The 18,453-nt window shown below is 37.0% G+C and overlaps 1 protein-coding gene across 2 annotated transcripts in view; it reads right to left on the bottom strand.

Moving 5' to 3' along the window:
• PGM2 (phosphoglucomutase 2) overlaps positions 1-18,453 on the bottom strand; it is a 42,328-nt gene continuing 23,875 nt past the window's right edge. For both annotated transcript variants that reach the window (XM_048072976.2, XM_048072975.2), the window contains exons 2-14: positions 14,463-14,630; positions 13,524-13,630; positions 13,118-13,202; positions 11,384-11,467; positions 9,693-9,886; positions 8,322-8,511; positions 7,439-7,536; positions 5,786-5,966; positions 5,566-5,659; positions 4,545-4,674; positions 1,814-2,003; positions 1,005-1,138; positions 1-757 (exon numbers count right to left, since the gene is read on the bottom strand). In XM_048072976.2, coding sequence (XP_047928933.1) covers positions 655-757; positions 1,005-1,138; positions 1,814-2,003; positions 4,545-4,674; positions 5,566-5,659; positions 5,786-5,966; positions 7,439-7,536; positions 8,322-8,511; positions 9,693-9,886; positions 11,384-11,467; positions 13,118-13,202; positions 13,524-13,630; positions 14,463-14,549 — 1,677 coding nt within the window. In that variant the 5' untranslated portion in view covers positions 14,550-14,630 and the 3' untranslated portion in view covers positions 1-654. The remainder of the gene's footprint in view (positions 758-1,004; positions 1,139-1,813; positions 2,004-4,544; positions 4,675-5,565; positions 5,660-5,785; positions 5,967-7,438; positions 7,537-8,321; positions 8,512-9,692; positions 9,887-11,383; positions 11,468-13,117; positions 13,203-13,523; positions 13,631-14,462; positions 14,631-18,453) is intronic.

Below are 18,453 nucleotides of genomic sequence, written 5' to 3'. Positions count from 1 at the left end.
TGTATGCAGATACATTCTGTCTTAAAATGTTCATGGTATTGAAAGGTTCATTTTGCACTTCTAAGGAAGAAAAGTTTAGCACACTTAGCATCTCCAACCTGGAGTTTGATATGTAGTCCCACAGCAAACAGAAGCTTTCCAGCAAATTCGTGTGACTTCCTTGTTTATTTGGGCAGAAAACTCTCTCTGAAGACCACTATTTCTGAAACAACTGCCCCAACTTTTCCAAAGTTTCACCACAGGCTTTCAGGTCTTATTAACAGGAGCACTTGCTTTACAAATCTAAACCTAGACAGAGTTGCATAAGATTACACACATTTAAAAGAAATAAAAGTTCCCCCAAAACAGGCTGCATTTCAGAAATCAAGATATTACTTAGAGTATTTAATTAAACAAGTATTGTTTGAAATACATTCAGAGACAACTTTTTGTTCATAAGCTGACTGGCTTTTTTTTGGTCCTTCAAGGGTAGACATGCTTCCCCTCCAAAACAAGATACTACATCCAAGAGTATGCAGAATGAATCTTAACAAGAGCAGAAGTCTTTTAGTCTGTGTTCTCAGATATTTGGTCCTAAATATCCTTACTTCTTAAATAATGCATTTCTAACACTGCCAAAAAAAAAAAAAACACTATGGTAGTATATTTTCTATTTTACTCAGTCTTTCGCTGAAGATTATTTTTTTCTGGTTGAAAGAAGTGTTTTTCAAGAGCATTGACCAGTTCATCTAGTTCCTTCTTCAATTGCTCGACGTCACTAAAAAACAAAATCCACACAAATACAGAAAACGCTGTCAGAGTAGAGAAGCTAAAAAGAACATTTACAGCCTGATGTATTGTTTTAGACAAACATTTCCGATCAATGATAAAAGTATATATACTTGAGTTCTTGAAGTGACTACAGGAGTAGTATTCAATAATGAATAGCCCTTTCCCCACCAAAGCAATACAGAAAAGCCACTCAGCCCCTACTGCACAGCATTTACCCCTGTGAGTGACAATACCTGTTTCCAGGAGGTGCACAAAGTTCAGAATAGTATTTGATTTTGGGTTCTGTCCCACTGGTTCGCATCGTGGCCACTCCTCCATTAGCAAAAGTGAATGTAATCATTTGGCTACTTTTACTAGTGGGAAGTATCTAGAAATAGTAAGAAGAATATATTTATATATATTTAACATTTAGAAAGGGACTATACTGACTTCAAAACAAAACCCACGACCTGATGTCATATAACTAATACATCAGCTAAAATTAAGTTTTGTTCCATTTTCTTCAGCATTGTGGTCTTGTGACCACAACAGGCAAATGACAGCTTTACCCTCAACCTGGTAGTAAAACTGCTGCTAAATATCTCTGCTGGGTAGCTTATTTCAACTCTAGTCAACATTTTAGCTGCAAACAGGAATTGCTCTATGATGAGCTTCCCCAGGAGGAAAAAGAAACATGGCTCATGGAAGGCTGAGGAACCCCAAACCACATCTCAGTAGACTGTCTAGCTTACGCTTACAATAAATTAATGCAAGACTGTTGCAGCACTACAGCAAGATCCTCCTCCCTCCCTCCACAGACAGCCACCTTGGAGAGTAGAGAAAGAGGGGAGATGGGGAGAGAGAGAAGGAAGAAAAAGAAAAGAAAGGAAAAAAGAAATCAACCTTGATTTATTCCCCACCAAAACAAAACAATCATCCCAAACGTAACTCATCTTAGACTCAACATTGAACATAATGTGTTTTAGAGTATTTCTCTGTAGAATATTTTTGGATGTGTTTGCACATACATACACATGATTGTGTGTAATAAAAATGCACTTACAGCTTTTTGATCTGGCTGGCTGCTGTCATACCCAGTAGTTAGATCCCTTATTCCAGAAACTTTAAATCTACCACAAGATTTTGGGTATGTGTTTTCTCCATCATAATTCCTGAGGTTGTCAAAAAGCTGTTGAATCACTTTAGGATCGTGACAGATGAAATACGAAGCTTTGGTAATATGGAGGCCGTATCTGTGAAGACATGGTACTAATGAATTGAAAAAGTAACGTTCCTGTTAGAGTCGTACACCACACACATTATATAACCCTCTATAAAGCAAGAATCTATACTCACGGTCACGCAACTGTGGCATAACTTCACCCCATTACACTTTTTAAAAGGCTTTGACACCCTAATAGCCCTATTTTACACACTTTAAGAGGGAAAGGTCTCTGCACAGAAATTTCCTTAATGATCGAAAATGAGAAAGTTTACTTTGAAATCAGAAGGAAAAAAAAAGAAAAAGGTGCCATTATTGCCTTGAGAAGATCTAAACACCACAGGAAGAGAAACAAATATGTCTAAATAGGTCCCTTGACTGGATGCTAGCTGACCTCTTCTGAGTAAAAGTAATTCCAGACCTTTTCCCAATCCAACTTCAGAGGCTGCTCTCCCATTAAAGTCTTTCTAACTAAACTGTTCCCAAACATCACCTCTTTATGTTATCTATTTGCTGCCAGATAATATGATGCAGAATCTGCATTAAAAACAAGTTGACTGATAATACAGACTTTTCTAAACAGCATATTATTGGAAAGCATACAAGCCTGGGCTGCTGCTTTAAGTGAACTTTTCCTAAAGATGAATAGTTGTAGAGTATCCTTGGTGCCAGGGAAAGTCTGAAGGGCAGAAGCTTTCGCTAACACTAGGATGTTCATGCTAGAAATCTGGAAGGCTTTTAAAGTAGCAACACATTTATACCTAAACGGAAATCTTGAATGTCAATAGTTGTTAAATCGGTCTTGAGAATCCAGCAAGGGAATTAAAAAAGCCTATCCTACATTTGAAAGAAGTAACGAACCTGTTAGGACTGTGTCCTTTTCCTGATCTACCTTGGCTTTGAGATGAGGTAACAATGAGAACAGATCCCCGTACTATACCTCCAAAATACAGAGTAGAGTTTCTTCTGCTTCAACAGCAGTTCACAAGACAATCCTGACCAGGAAAAAAAGAAGTAAAGGAGTAGAAAAGTGGAACACTATACTAGCCACAAAAACAAGCAAACAAAAATAACCCCAAAGCAAGACAAGAAAAGCCCCACAGTTACCAAGCATCTGTTAAGAAGACAGATTTGTTTTCTGATCTGTAGCTTTTCCATGAATAGTGGCCATGCACATTGACACGAACAGTCTCACTCTGAGGTGCATCTGCAGGCTGCTTTTACGCTAAATAAGCTATGAATTTCAGAGGCCTCTTCAGTGGCTATGAATACAGCGGCACTGTGGCATTGCTAAGTTCCACTCAGCTACATTTTCTGATTCTGAAGGCAAGCTGAAGCAGGTGTTTGTTTACTGAATGAGCATTTAAAAGAGCACGTCAAAGAGTCTAGAGCAACTAGCAGTTAAGGGAATTCCCAAGTCAGGTACTACTGTATTTGCAGCTCGAGGCATGATTTTCTCTTCCATGTGTTTGTCTTACTGTTTCATGAACCTACCTAAACTACCATGTACAACAGCTGATAAATTCCACAATTTATGCATTGGTTTTGCCACCTGGTTCCTTCTTAACTGGTTGTTAAAACAAGCTTGTCTAGTACTGCACACAAATGAGAGCTCTGAGGACTGGTGAAACAAGCAGCACCAAGGCTAGAGTTTTCCATGAATCTTTCTTCATGTTCCACCAAAGCTTTGTTAATGATGCTACCAGACATAAAGAGGTGGAAAATATCCACCAGCCTGTGCTGCTCCTTCCTTTGTAACTACAAACCCCAAAACCTTGTAAGAAACATGCCCTGCCCCATGAAATCCAAAAACCATCTCAGCTATTGATTTCTGCAGGTCCTAGAATATGTTACAACAAGAAGTAGCACCTAATATTGAAAGCTCTCTGAGGGACATCCAGCTGGATACAACAAATAGAATCAGTTATAGAACTTCAGCTGAATCAGCTCAAATATCAGTATTCAGGAGCAGAAAGACAAACCAACATATACCATTGATCCAAAAATGAAAAACAGAATGATATAGTATAGCTATAGCGCCATCTAGAATTTAATCACCAATAGCCCTACAAGCAGGACAGAAACAAGCTGGCTTCAATGGGTATCGTAAATATGCCAGAGCTACTTAGGCACACTCTGCTGTTAATGTTTTTGTACATCTAGTACGTTTAAGCAGCAAGAAGCACTATGAGCTCCACAGTGCAACAATACTACTGGGGAAAACAAAAGAAAGCAGACAAAAAACTCCAGTCTTTTGTACAAGAAAGAGCCCAAGAGCAGAACTTCTCAAATAGAGGAAACCCTTCAGAAAAAAAAACAAGCAAAAATGCTACAAAAAAATCTCATTAACAGATTAAGAATTAGAAAAGTAATTCTTTTAATAACTTAAAACTACATAAAAACAAGTCATATGTGTATTCATACCCATGACACAGGAGAGCTTTCTAGATCACTGTTACCATACTCCTGTACTACTGTTTCTTCATGTACAGTAGGTTACTATCAAGTCCTGTTAACCAATGTATGTGTCATGGAGAAAATCTGGTTATTGGACAATTATAATCAAACTCACTCGTCATAGACTGCTTTCAGCTGCTGAGACAAAGACATATTCCTGGTTGCCAAAAAACTAGCCATCTCTGCAGTTATAACAGCAGCGCTGACACCATCTTTGTCCAGAACAGCAGGACAGCACATATATCCTAAACAAAGGAAAGTTTAATATATATTATTTATATATTTGATTGATTTTTATAAGGAAAGTAGATGGTATGGGATAGAGAAGTAGCACTGGTGGAGGAGGGGTATGTAAGAGGGGACATTGTTCAAAGGAGAAATGTATATTGCCATACTACACACATTTTAGAATTAAACCAAAAATTTTTTCAGCATAGCCTAGGATTTGAAAATTGTTTACCTTCTAATTAGCATTAATTTCAATAATCAAAGCATTTAATGAATTTTCAGCACTTATTTGTATCTTATCTGTGCCACGTGCTCCTGAGTACTTTTGGAACTCTCATAAAAAGAAATGCACACTATAGCAAAAATGCAAGTATGGCACTTTCTCTTAAATGTGAGTATCCCTACATAGTAGCATATGTTAACACTGGGAATTATCCATGAGGTAGTCACATTTCCTCTGGTTTTCAGGCACTGAGATACTTAAGAAATTGTATTACATCTTTACAACCTGTCTCACACACTAATAGCTTTTATCCATGTCTTTCCAGTTTACAGGTATTGTTTGGAGGAGTTTTTACTTTCATGTTTAAACTTAAGTGTCAGCTACACATACTCAGCTTGAAATTTAAAGAAATGTGGTTGGTTTTTTTGTTTGTTTTTAAATGGCTTGTAGGGAATTTGCGGTCCAAGTCTACATAGCCATTACTGAAAATATATCCACCTAGTCTGCATCACCATACCTGGTGCTAAACAGAGATTAGGACTGCATACTAGTAATATCAATCAGCCAAACGGATCATATCAATTACTCCTATTAAGTTGAGGCCATTTGGCTACACAGCTATTTTTGGCAGTAGTCCACTTTCACTATTTTACAGGATTCTAGAACGCAATATTCTCTTTCATACCTATAGCCTCTTCAAATGCAAAAAGAACAGCTTTTCCCTGATCCATGAGCTGCTTGGCACGGTTCCCCATCCACTTAAAACCTGTCAGTGTTTCCTACAGCAGTGAGGAAGAAAAAAAAACACGTTAAAAATAAAAGCAATGTTTGACAGAGATAGAGGACACAAAACACCGTGTAGGAAAGCAAATAAAAGGATATAGAATAAACTTGTAACAGCTTACCTCAAAGTGAAAACCTTCCTTTAGTGCAATTGCTCTCAGGATTTTGGAAGAAACTGTACTAGATAACATGTAGACATCTTTGATGGCACAAGCATCCCTATTCTGATTTTTCCAGCAAGTGAAGATCCACCACCCCAAAAGAGCTCCCAGTTCATTTCCAGAAAACACCTTCCATTCACCACTGGAGAAAAAAAGAAAAAAAGTATATGAATTCAAAGGACAGTACTGGAAAAAATCTAGAGGTTCTTCCATACATGAATACTAGCAAATAAACCCACCACATTTTAATTCCAAATAACAGTAACGTGACATTTTGTATCCATTAAGAAAAAAAAAAATCTTCCCCAAAGAATTCTGAAATTATATTCTTCCTCAGTCATACGTATCAGCTTATGAATTTATCCAAAGATGAAAGTGATATTTCCAGCATATTTTAAATTAAAAAAAAAAAAAGCCAGTAGATACAAATTAGAAAAATCAATGGCACAGACATGAAAATACAATTCTCAAACGATCAGTAGTTTTCGTCTACTTGGTAACAAATACATCGATCTGTCATTAAGGAAAATTGGAAAAAAAAATCAAATAGTTCAAAAATATATACATTAAAACTGACCCATTGTTAGAACAAGAAAAATTGAAGGGAAAAAAAAAAGAAAAAAACAGATGTCAAAATTGCCCAAAAATGCCAATCATGAAAGGGGACGGAGGAACTGTCAAATTGGCAAAAATGAATACCTACAGAAACAGTACCTGTTGTGAAAGAGAAGCAGACTCAGTCTCCTGCATTTACTGATGCCATCAGGCACTAAGCAATGCACGGTAACAATTAGCCTAAGAGAGCTGAGAAAACGTGCTCTAGCAGGAGTTTGTGTCAAAGCAGACATACAGATACTATGGAAGCCTACATTTGTATAGGATTAGTGTACAAATAGCTGCACTGGAATTTGGAAACGATGCAGGACCAAAAGTTAGGTGACAATTAAGGGTTGCTAAACAACTAGCAAAGAGGCAGTTGAATGAAAGCACCATACTTTCAATTGTGGTAATTACAACAAACTTAAGAACCCCGCCGAGTCTCTGGTAGTTATGTTTTTAGACAAAATAAAAAATAAATAAAAAAAAAAAGAGTGGTTTTCCATTTTTTTTTAACCCATCATAACCAGAACAAACTAAAGCTTTTTATGTATCTTCCTCAATGCTGAATTGCCAACTGAGGCCAAAACCAAGGATATTCCAGCTAAAATATGGAAACAAACCAAAAAAAACGTGAAAGAAACACTGCCATCTTTGAAGGTGGTACCAGATGAAAACAGGTTATCTGATGAGCAAAATGGATACTTGCACTGTCTCCTTCTCCTGGGCTTTTGGAATTTGTGGATGACAAATATTTGAGCCTGAAACCAGTTATGCAATCACTGAAGATACCTTTCAAGAAACCATTTCATGTTTTGGGTACCAAGGACTGTTGCCATGATTTTATATCTCTCTCTCGTGTGTAAAAAAGAATGAGTTCATTCATACTACATATTTCTGTGTCTTAGTCCAAAGAAAAAAGACTACTGTGACTATTCTGCAACACAGGTAGCCAGAATACCTCAAATCTGTCTGACCTTTAAGTCCCAAATGGTTTGCATTTGTTTGTCACCATACCTTTCCTGTTTCTCAGCCACTGCAAGTCGGTCAGCATCTGGATCATTTGCTAAAATGATTTTTGCCCCATCTTTTTCAGCCAAAGCAAAAGATAATGTCTGGAAACAGTAATAAGCAACATCAGAGAAGCATTAATACTCCCAAATAACATTTTTGCTTTCTTTACAGACTTTAAATAAACTTTGCTGGTTTATTTAATCTCAAACACCCGAAGTCATGATGTGTGTCTACAAACAAACAAAACAACAACAACAAAAAAAGCACTACCCCAACCACTTCATTTACATTTAACCAATTCACAGGATATAAGCCTGGCAACAGTTGAGCATGAGCAGGATATTTAACTTCACCTATATCATTCCAGTTTTGTAGCCTGATTCGAAAGGTAATTATATTCAACAGGGTCTTTAATAATAAAATGATCATACTCATATCAGAAATTCCAGCCTCCTAATGATCAGGATTGCCACTGTGGTTTGAGAACAATTTAGTCTTTGTATTTCAGATGTAAACTAGAAGCTTTCCAAAACTGGGGGGTAAAGACCTTTTCTTTTTATTTATTTATTTTTAAAAGGAACTGTATTACTTTGCTCTGTGTGCAGATGCTGCATATTCTGATAGATAGCAGAACAAAGTACAGTTTAAAGTTACAGCTAATTATTACCTGACTGGTTCAAAGAGAGTTACGAATTTTAATGAAATGATACAAATGAATCCTTGATAAACGTAAAGATATAAAAACAGAAATAAAATAGATTTTTAACCAATATTTATAACCATGACTGCTGGCAGAAGGGAGACAGGCAAGTTGCTTGACAGACTTTGCAACTATTAATGTATATATATATTTATAAATATTAATAAGTAATATATACATATTTACCAGAACACCTTTGCCTTCTTCAGGATTTGGATACTTCACTGTGGGAAATTCTGGATCAGGATCCTTCTGCTCCGGAACAGCAAAAGGAGGTCTAAGGTCAAATGCCTTGAAGGCCAACTGCACAAATTTATGACCTACACCATGCACGGAAGTATGAACAAATTTCAAGTTTGTTTCCTTGTTGATATTCCTGAAATAAAACAGATTAAAATTAAACTTGAATATGGCAGAATATTCTATATGAAAATTCACTATGTTTGGGAACTGATGTGACTCATTATTCTATAGCACGGTTAACATGAAAAATTAAAGGAGGTTGCTTTTTAAAGGTAATGGCTTCAAAATTGGTTTAGCCACATTTTTCAGCTCTGAAAGTTATTGTAGATATCTAATGTTCTGGTACATGGAAACCACTGGAATAAGAAAGATAGTACACTCCATACACCTCAAAGGAGGTGAGTGGAAAACAAATACAACTGACTAGTAAGACTCTAGTTCCCCAAATCTGGCATTTAAGCCATCTCCAAAGACTGTGAACACAGTAAACCTAGAAGAGCATGTCTCATTTGAGCTCATTCATTTTTATAGATTACATTGCTAAAAATGTGAGACACGTAAAGGCATTCAAACTCCTGAGACATTTAACTCCTATTCAGAAAAAAAAGCAGCATTATTTCTCACTTAGGCCTGCCTTTCTAGTAGCATTGACTTAGCTTTTAGCATCAGTTACTGGTGACTACTGGTAGTTAAAATTTTGATGCAAGTAGGCAGATTAACAGGCTGTTGCTTATCTAACACACAAATTGATTCTACCTGATAATCACAAAGAGAAACATCCACTTCATTTCGTTAGGTGAAGTTTATGCTGAGCAAGTGACAGCAATACACTGGTGCAAGGCTTCCAAGGTTACCAGGAGCACATGCAAGGCTAGAATTATAGAGCAAGATCTTCTGTCAAAACTGTCTGAAAAGCCTGGTTCACCTCCTCTCTTAACTGCTCATTTTAAGGCCGTGATTCAACAACACTAAATTGGATAGTCAGTGCCAACCCTTAGCTTGCCTCTAGCTGCACAGAATAGTCCCAATCTTCCAGCAGCATTTGGCTGATGCATGGCCACACTAGTCCAGGGAGAAAATATAATCAGAAACTAACTTTTGCTGGGTTAGATTTCTGCCAGAACAACTTCATTAACTTGCTTGCTACGTCACCATGCCACTGCCAGTACTACTGCAAAAGATCACAGGAATGATCACAGACAGAACTGAAAAACACAGCAGAATTGTGGCTGCCCTGAGTTTGATCAATTTAAACTGCCATGCTGACACACCAGATGGAAAATCCCATACCTTAGCAGAGTTAACATCAGTTACCTGTGAAAGCACTGTTTCTGTATGTCTTTGAAATATTCCTTATTGACAGTGGCATAAGGGTCATGAAGTAGCACGCTGCTGTCAATTAGTTTATCATCCCAAGCCTGAGGCCATGGCTCTTGATTCTCCTCAATAGCCTGAGAAATTCCTTTGTCGTGAGGGGAAATGATCTGAGCACCATTTTCCCAGTAAACCTAAATGATAAATGTGGTAAGAGAGTATTTTGGTCATTAATAATGTAGGATAGCTTTGCAATTTTCTGTTGGCTGAGATGTATTTGATAGGATATTACAGTAAATTCAACTAAAGTATACCCAGAATATTTCTCTGTTCATATTCCCAGTGTTTCCTCTCAAACCCCATTTTTGTTCTACAAAAAAAAGCTATTATATTTCATCAGAGCATACTGAAGTTGATAATGAAACACAAAACGAGGCTCAGCTCATTTACTGAGAAGATTCAAATATCAGTCTGGCTGCTAGCCTTGGAATTGATGATATTGAATTCCCCATGATATTTCAGGTACTTTCCACATGATTTTGAGATATAATTGTTATATATAAAAGAATTCTTTAGAGAAAATAAGTGTCAATGAAATGCATTTATCACGAAAAACATTAAAGAGAAAGGCACAAAACCCTTGTAGCTGCCTACTGCAGCAGCCTTGCCACAACAGCAAGCACAAATTCAATTAAGTTTCAAGATGTTCATTACTTTAGTCCTCTGTTGTTTTTTTTTAATTGCCTACACATCCAACAGCAGGCTTTATGTTTTATGTATAAACAGAATTATGTTTTAATTTTTGGCAGTTGTTTGCACAGCTCCTCCTACTGATGGTTTACAAACCGCAGATTTAAGGAGAGATACCTAACAGCATCTGGGTCATGTATACATGTAGCTCAAATAACAAAAAACATCAACAAAAATTAAATTAATTTTAAAAGTAATTGATAAAATATCCAAACGGATGTGAAAAAGCTATCAAAAAGAATACATGAAACATTAAAAAAAAAGCAATTCAAACAATAGGACAAGAAGTTCTGAAGCAACAGGCAGCAAGAAATCCTCCCTGTTAATAGCTTCTTTTTCTAATAAAAAGACAAAAAAGATTTCCTAACCTCCATTTTTGTGTTCTTAACACAGCCAGTATATGACAAGTTCAGCTAAGTGATTGGCAGACATGCAACTCAGCCATGTTTTTTTTAGTGAAAAACAGACTTCTGTCATTTGTTTCTTGAAATACTAAAAAAAAAAGGCACACTGATAATTGCGTAATTTAGCAAAACAAAAATACATTATATGAAATTAATGGAATTCGATCAAAATGATTTGTACAAGGAACTCATTGTGTTCAACATATTTTATTATTTGTATTTGTAAAGGTAAAGACATCTTTTTAAAATCATGAATTGGAGGAACGACCAATGTTTTTTGAAAAGAGGTCATTTAAAGTGTTCCAAAAGTTCCAAAACTATACTTACCTTTCTGCTTTTTAAAGCTAAGATATTGTGTTATTACTCTCACTACTAGCTCTCAATACATATGTCTAGATCAGAGATCTCAAGAATCAAACTACCTATTTGTTTGGTTGATAACATGATAGGAACTATACACAATAGTATTAGTGTCTCTACATGGAAAAAATTACTAAAAAGCAACCAAAATCCAGAAAATAGATCATACAGGTTTACCTTGTAACCATTATCTTGTTTTGGATTGTGGGAAGCCGTAACCATAATTCCAGCACAAAGCTTCAGATGGGTTACTGTATATGGCTGTAACAAGAAAAGGTTAACTGAAGTTGAATATGAAAAATATTATACAAGGTTTTATTCTCATTCTTATGAGAATACTTCCATACTGCTAAATAAAAAGGTCAGGATATTATTTCTACAGACTGACTCCCTAAAGCAGAAGCTAAGCGCTACTTGATCCACTAGTGTGGTACAACCTTAGTCCTTGCCACTTCTTGTGCTTCTTTCCATTAATATATATTATATCTATTTAGCACTGTTTCAGATACTTTGTGGCTCACTAAAGTAGTGTTTTGATAGAGGGAAGCTGAATGCATGTGTTGCCTGCTGCAGAATGACTTGAGATACCCCAGGTCTGTAAGAGTGTAAAGTCTGGTGACGTAGTGACAGAACTGTGTACGGTAGAGAGAATGAAAACTGCAGCGTTCTCATCCATACCTTCTGTTGAGAGCAGGCCTCTGAGCAACTACTCCATCATTGTGTAGGAGAAAATTGTTTAGGAGAGAGTTATTCTAAATTAATCCAAAACAGATGGAGTGAATAACATAAATAAAGCATTATTCGTGACCAAAGGTCCAGTTCGAATTCACTCCTGGCTCTCTATTTAATAGCAAATAAGATCAACTGTAGTTCTTGCAACACTGCTTTAAGCTGTTCCACAAAGAATCTGGCACTGTATCTACCAGAATTTGTATCAACACAAGAATGCTATATACAAAGTCTTCAACCCTCTATGCTCTGTTTGCAGCATTCACTGGAGCAACTGTTATCAGAGGAGAAACTGTTGCATCTAGTGTAACAGTAAGTTTTTCTCTATTATTCTAGAGCACTGACCCTTAGTGTAACGTACACCTAGATGTCTAATTTACACCTAATTTACACCTGTGTACGTGCAGACACATTCAGTAACTTCTGGCATAACGTCACTGCAATCTTAACAACCTGTATTTTCAGAAAGCTACCGTGGATTCAATATCCTAAAAAAGAAAAAAGAAAATCACGAACTAAACTTCAAAGTTTCAGAAGTTTCAAACTTCTTAGTTTCAGTCACACTTCAGACTCCCCCAGCATCTAGCTCTACAGCTTCCTCATGAGGGGAGCGGAGGGGCAGGCGCTGAGCTCTGCTCTCTGAGGACAGCGACAGGACCCGAGGGAACGGCACGGAGCTGGGACAGGGGAGGGTCAGGCTGGGGGTTAGGGAAAGGTTCTGCACCCAGAGGGTGGTCAGGCACTGGGACAGGCTCCCCAGGGCAGTGGTCACGGCACCGAGTCTCTCGGAGTCCAAGAAGCATTTGGATAGTGCTATCAGACACATGGTCTGATTTTTGGGTAGTCCTGTATGAAGCCAGGATTTGGACTCAATGATCCTGGTGGGTCCCTTCCAACTTGGGATATTCTATCGTTCTATTAAACTAGAAACTATGAGATGTCTTCTACAGGAAATATGCCTGAAAGCGTGAATGAATACAAAGATGGCCCATTGTCACAGGTATTCTACTAAGCTTCTTCAGTCTACTGCTGTGGATGTTGTAAACCAAATCTAGATAAACAAGCATAAAACAAACTGCAGTTAAGCTTAAAAAGCCAGAAGTGGTTTGTCTAGTTTTCCGTATTATTTTTTGATATCTCACAGAATTTGTGTGTATATAAATATGTTATAGAAAAACCTACCACAAAAGGAGTTGGTGTTATATCAGAGAACAGATAAACTGGAACTCCCTGGCTGATGAAGGTATTAGCAGCAAGTCTTGCAAACCTAGTTAACAAGAAAAGAAGCCGTGGAAATTTATTCCTTTTCTCATCAATTAATTTCCTAGAATTCACAATTTTTTCTCCCCTCACTCCAATTAAAAGATAAAATAAATCCAAATATTATATGCAACTCAAATGTTTTCACTCCCTATTCCCAATGGACAAAACACAACTATAAAAACTGCTTCGGTATTAAGAAAACAAAAATACTATAAAGCCCTCAAATTAATTCATTCTAGAGAAAGAGAATATATTGTTGAAGTAGTTATAAGACCATAACAAACCATGTAAGACATCTACAAAATAGTTAGCAATTAAAAAGTACCTTTTGCTACTACCTCCACTTGAAAGATGGGCACGAGCATCAAAACCAATCACAACTCCTCTCTTTTTCAGGTCACTGAAGTTCTTTTCAAGGTATCTGCAAAATCCCTGAAGACAACAACAAATCCACTTCATTAGCATAATCATAATATTTCATATATCATTGTATAAAGACAACCACTAAAATGTTAATATCTTAAAAAGATAAGCACACATCAGCTCACTGAACCACACTGCAATGCAATTCATCTAGGACCAATAAACACCGGTACCAAAACCTTTCAAATCAATATAATGAAGTTTGACAGCATTTAAGCACTTTTCCAAAAATGAGAACCAACTCCAGAAAGAAACACTTAACACAATTAGGCTGAACTGCAGATTTTGAGAAATGATTTAGTTCTTTTAGGTCTCAGATGAGGAAGTGAACAACTGGCCAACATTTCACTTTCTGAATTGAATCTCATCCTTAATAACGACACCTCTTTAGGGCACCATCAGTCCAGGCAGCAGTAATTTTAAGGACTAACCTACTTTATTACCTACATGTATGCATACATATTCACTGCACTTCTGTAAATTTACATACAACATGCATGAAGTTTAGCTGAATGCTGGCTACCTTCTTTTTTGTTGGTTTGTTTTGCAGTTGTTATGCCAGGACTAACTCATCCTTAGCTTAACTAGCCGTGTATGAATTTAATTGCAAATCAAATCTGGAAGATAACTTATTTTACCAGCTTAAGAGCTTCACTCTGCATATTTTTGGCGATCAGCACTAAAAAATTATTTAAATAACTTCTGAAAATTGGGAGAACAGTAAAAAAAAAAAACACAAACAAAAAACTTGTACTTCCACAGAACGACCATTTGCTTGTTGTGAGGCCCTTCCATTCCTACATACACCCAGCTAAATGAGATAATATGATGAACACAATACCTGTGTTGTCTGGATAATAGTCAAGTCATTCATGTGAGAAATTCCTGCTCCCATGGCAGCCCTGAGCCCTGCTGTGCCAAATTCCATCCGCAAGCCAAAGCATTTCTGTAGTTCTTCCACATTTTCTTCAGCAACCAGTTGCTTCACTATTGCAGAAGTTTTTGGATTCTGCAGATAAAAAAAAACAAAACCAAACAAATAAAAAGCATTTCTAAAATATCTGAATTTTGTGGGGTTTGTTTTTAAACACCCTTAAGCTTCTTAACAGAACTGACATTCTTCCCCATGTTCTCTACTGGATTACTACAGTATTAAAACTGCACACCACTTCAGGAACCCAGGAACTTTTGCTACATATTCTGAATTTAAAGTCAGTACAATTTCAACTATTCCTTATTTATCTTTATCTCCTTAAGTAAACACGCTGCCTTGGCAGCACCATATATATCAATTAGGAAAGTGAAAAGATTTCCAAGATGTCAAACTTAAGTTTTTCTTGTTTTAAAACAAACCCCAACCTTTGCAGTTCAGAGAATTTTTGTTATCAGAACACAATTACTCTAAAACTATCAGAAAATAGATAGGCTCATGACTAAGAAATATGACTAAGAAATATTACTTCCACAGTGCTGTGAGTTAGAAACGAACAAAACAACAAAAAACACATACAGTTGTCTGAAGGTTGGCTAACAAGAAAGAGCAGTAACAAAACTAAACAGACTGGTCAGAAGATAGAGGTAACAATTTACACAAAACATACTTCTGAGTAGTGTTTGTGAAAATATATTAAAGGTAACACTCAAGATGAAAGCTTGGCCGAATTCTTAAATACAGTGACTGCGCAGAGCAGTGATGTGCAGTCTCATCAGGCTTGTTATAACCAGTGAAAAGTTTCTTTTCTAAGTCTTCCTCCTTTTCTTGGTGTATTACTTGCATGATACAACTACTACCAGCTCTTTGTTTCTGGAATTAGTAGTCTTGTATTTTCCAACACCTCAGTAACGTGGGATTTGTCAAGTTTAACATTAGTTTGCCTCCCTGAAAACCGATGAGCCAAGAGGACAGATGGCACACTCCAGCCACTAGGCAACGGCATTATGCAAAGAGGCGGCATGCTCCGCAGGTTAGTCACGGCACGATTACACACACTTTACACTGGAGTACAAAGATTATTATTTCCAAATGATCATAAGCTTTGACTTCTGGTCAACCGAATGACCTCATGAAAGTCACAGACTTTACTATTTCCTGGATAACCCAGGCATGCTTAGAGCAAATGAAGGCATATCATCCTGGGCAGAAATAGATTTTTTTCCCTGCATCTCCAGAACGTGCTGAAGAACACACACAACAGCAGTCATCTGAGTAAACTTTCGTAAAAGCGTGTAAGTATTCTGTGCATCAAACTGAGACCACAGTTTGAACACCTAATGAACAAACCATGTTTTTCTTAGACATCATATTATGCTTACAGATTGTGGATGCCTCCTGCCCCAGTCACTGCACCTGCTGCTGAAGGGCAAATGTGATAGTTTAAATAAATACTCAAAAAGCTAATAAGGCTTTGCTGCAACTAAGCAAACTATATAATGCAGAATAAGCTGGACTCATTAAAGAAAAAAGTTGTTTTTCCCAGGTGCGATAAAGCAATTATGTATCCCTGAATTACTGACTTCCAGTTTAAGAATTAGCAATTTACCAACCCAGGAGTGCTGTAACTGAACCCTCCTTGTAGGAGACTCAACTTAATTCCAATAACTTGATAGAAAAAGCTTGGTTGCTTGACTTCAGTTGTTTGGGCTATCCCCCCCCCCCCCATCAGAAGCATTACAAAAATATAATGGTAAAACTTCAGCCCAAGTCTGTTTCATATAGACCCAGGGTTTTTCCAGAATTACTATTATAATTGTTTATGGCTATGTTCTCCTAAGAATCTAATTTTTTTTTCCTCCCCTCTTTTTGACTGTACATACTGTTGTTCCCATTTTATTTCAAGCCTTGCAGAACTCTAGGAGCATTATAATGCCAGTGTATATAGTTAGGGGAAAAACAAACAAACAAACAAAAATAAACCAACTTTTTAAAAGCAGAAGAATCTCTATAAAAGGACCCAATTGTATCTGAAGGATGAAGTGCTGCTTTTTTTCATTCCTCTTTGGTTCTCTCTTTTTTCTATTCTCAAACAAGCTGGATAAGATTATGAGAATACTGATGTCTGACTACAGCAGCAGGTGTTATAATACAGAATTAATACCCATTACTGCAATTTGTTTAAACATCACCTTGTTACACACGAGTTATTTATACTAAATGAAGGCCCGAGAGATGTTTCCTCAGTGCAAAAAGTCCTCTCAAGGTTTTAAAGTAGAGGGACAGCTACCGACTAAACAAGTTTTGTTTGTAATAAAAAGAGAAGCTACCTTCTATCCGTAATTTTATGTTTGATAATAGAATGAATGAAAAATATGATACTTATGTAATGAATACGGTGATGAAAAGAGCCTGGTAATACGCACAGTAATTGTTACCTCCAGTGAAGTCAGCAGGACCATTTCCACGCGTAAGGGTTTGCTCTTGCAAACTACTATTTTGCAAGAAACAGTCAGCTTATCATCATTAAAAATTAACTTCTCCCTTCAAATTCAAAAGCAGTCCTTCCCATGGAGGTGGTTTTTTTTTTTTTTTTTTTAATATCAGAGCAAATGGACAAGGGTTATATCAGATTAGGCTGTTGCTCAATGCAAACACGGTAAGAGCTCCCTGAGAAATTAATGACAGTACCTTCCTACTTTTCAGCAATCTGCAATGAGGTATTGCATACTGGTCAAATATTACTGCAATCAAAGACGCAACTGTTAACAAAGAGCTAACCTTCAAAAAGGTAAAGATAGTTCAAGGGATGCTGAATTTCACAAGGGTTTCACAAAATAATTGGAATAACCAATTAAAATGAATTGATTAAGCAGAAAACTGGAATATAATTAACAATAGTCAAAGAAGTTATTTTACTGAAATAAAGCAGCCTTTAAAACCAGACTGTTTTCTCTAAAATCAATTAAAAAAAATTTTATACAGAACCTGATCTAATACCCTAACAACTCTGAAAGAAGGGCTGGGATGGCAGTGCAGCATCATTAAAGGAATAGAGCTGTCAAATAATCTTTAATGAAGTATCACAACAAATTGGAAGTACTTCCAATGATGGCCTTTAGAACCTGGAAGTATTTGTTAATATATGTGTGTGTGCAATTTATGTTTTCATTAATGGTCTTGAATAAGCAGAATACCACCTACCAAACAAATATGTAGGTTACACAAAACCTATACAGTATTGTACAGTGATAAAAAAAAATAAAGGGCAGTCATTGAAAGCAATATAAAGGAGACAAATGGCCAACATGTTCCACTACAGCCAAATGAACAAATTTCACATACAGGGACAAAAAATGCAAACCACATATAGCAAATGCAGACCTGAATCTTAGTGGGAAATGCAGCAACAAGCAGCTACATAAGCATTTCCAAAACACCCCCGTAGAACATAGAAACAAACAGATGATTTTACATCTGTGTACAGTACTACCCAGATTAAAACTGCAGGCGGAGAGATGTTTTAAGGAGTTTAAGCACCTTCCCAGGAACAGATGAACTGCGTACTAAAGCGATAGCAGAAAAAGGGAGAGAAAGCGCCAAGGCACCAGACCGCCGTGGAGGTTGAGGTTCAGCCGTCACGTTACTGAAGGCAGGGTCGCCAAGCGCTGGCTGCCACTACCACCAAGCACGATGATGCCTTCTGCGTTTCCTGGTCCTTTCGAGGCAAGCCTTTTTGCAAACAGCATTTGAGCAAAGGGAAACATGGAGGTACCCGGAGGTTTTAATACTTTGAGACAGACAACACGGCAAGTCATCCTCCCCTTGAGCGTTTTACGTCTAGGGACCTGTAAGAGGAGAGGTTAGGAACAACGCGGAAAGGAAATTCAGAGAGAAAGCA

Source organism: Anser cygnoides, chromosome 4 (genome assembly GCF_040182565.1).
Source record: "Anser cygnoides isolate HZ-2024a breed goose chromosome 4, Taihu_goose_T2T_genome, whole genome shotgun sequence".
NCBI lineage: Eukaryota > Metazoa > Chordata > Aves > Anseriformes > Anatidae > Anser > Anser cygnoides.
The sequence above is the reverse complement of the archived record's forward strand: the minus strand, read 5'-3'. Positions and strand labels throughout refer to the sequence as shown.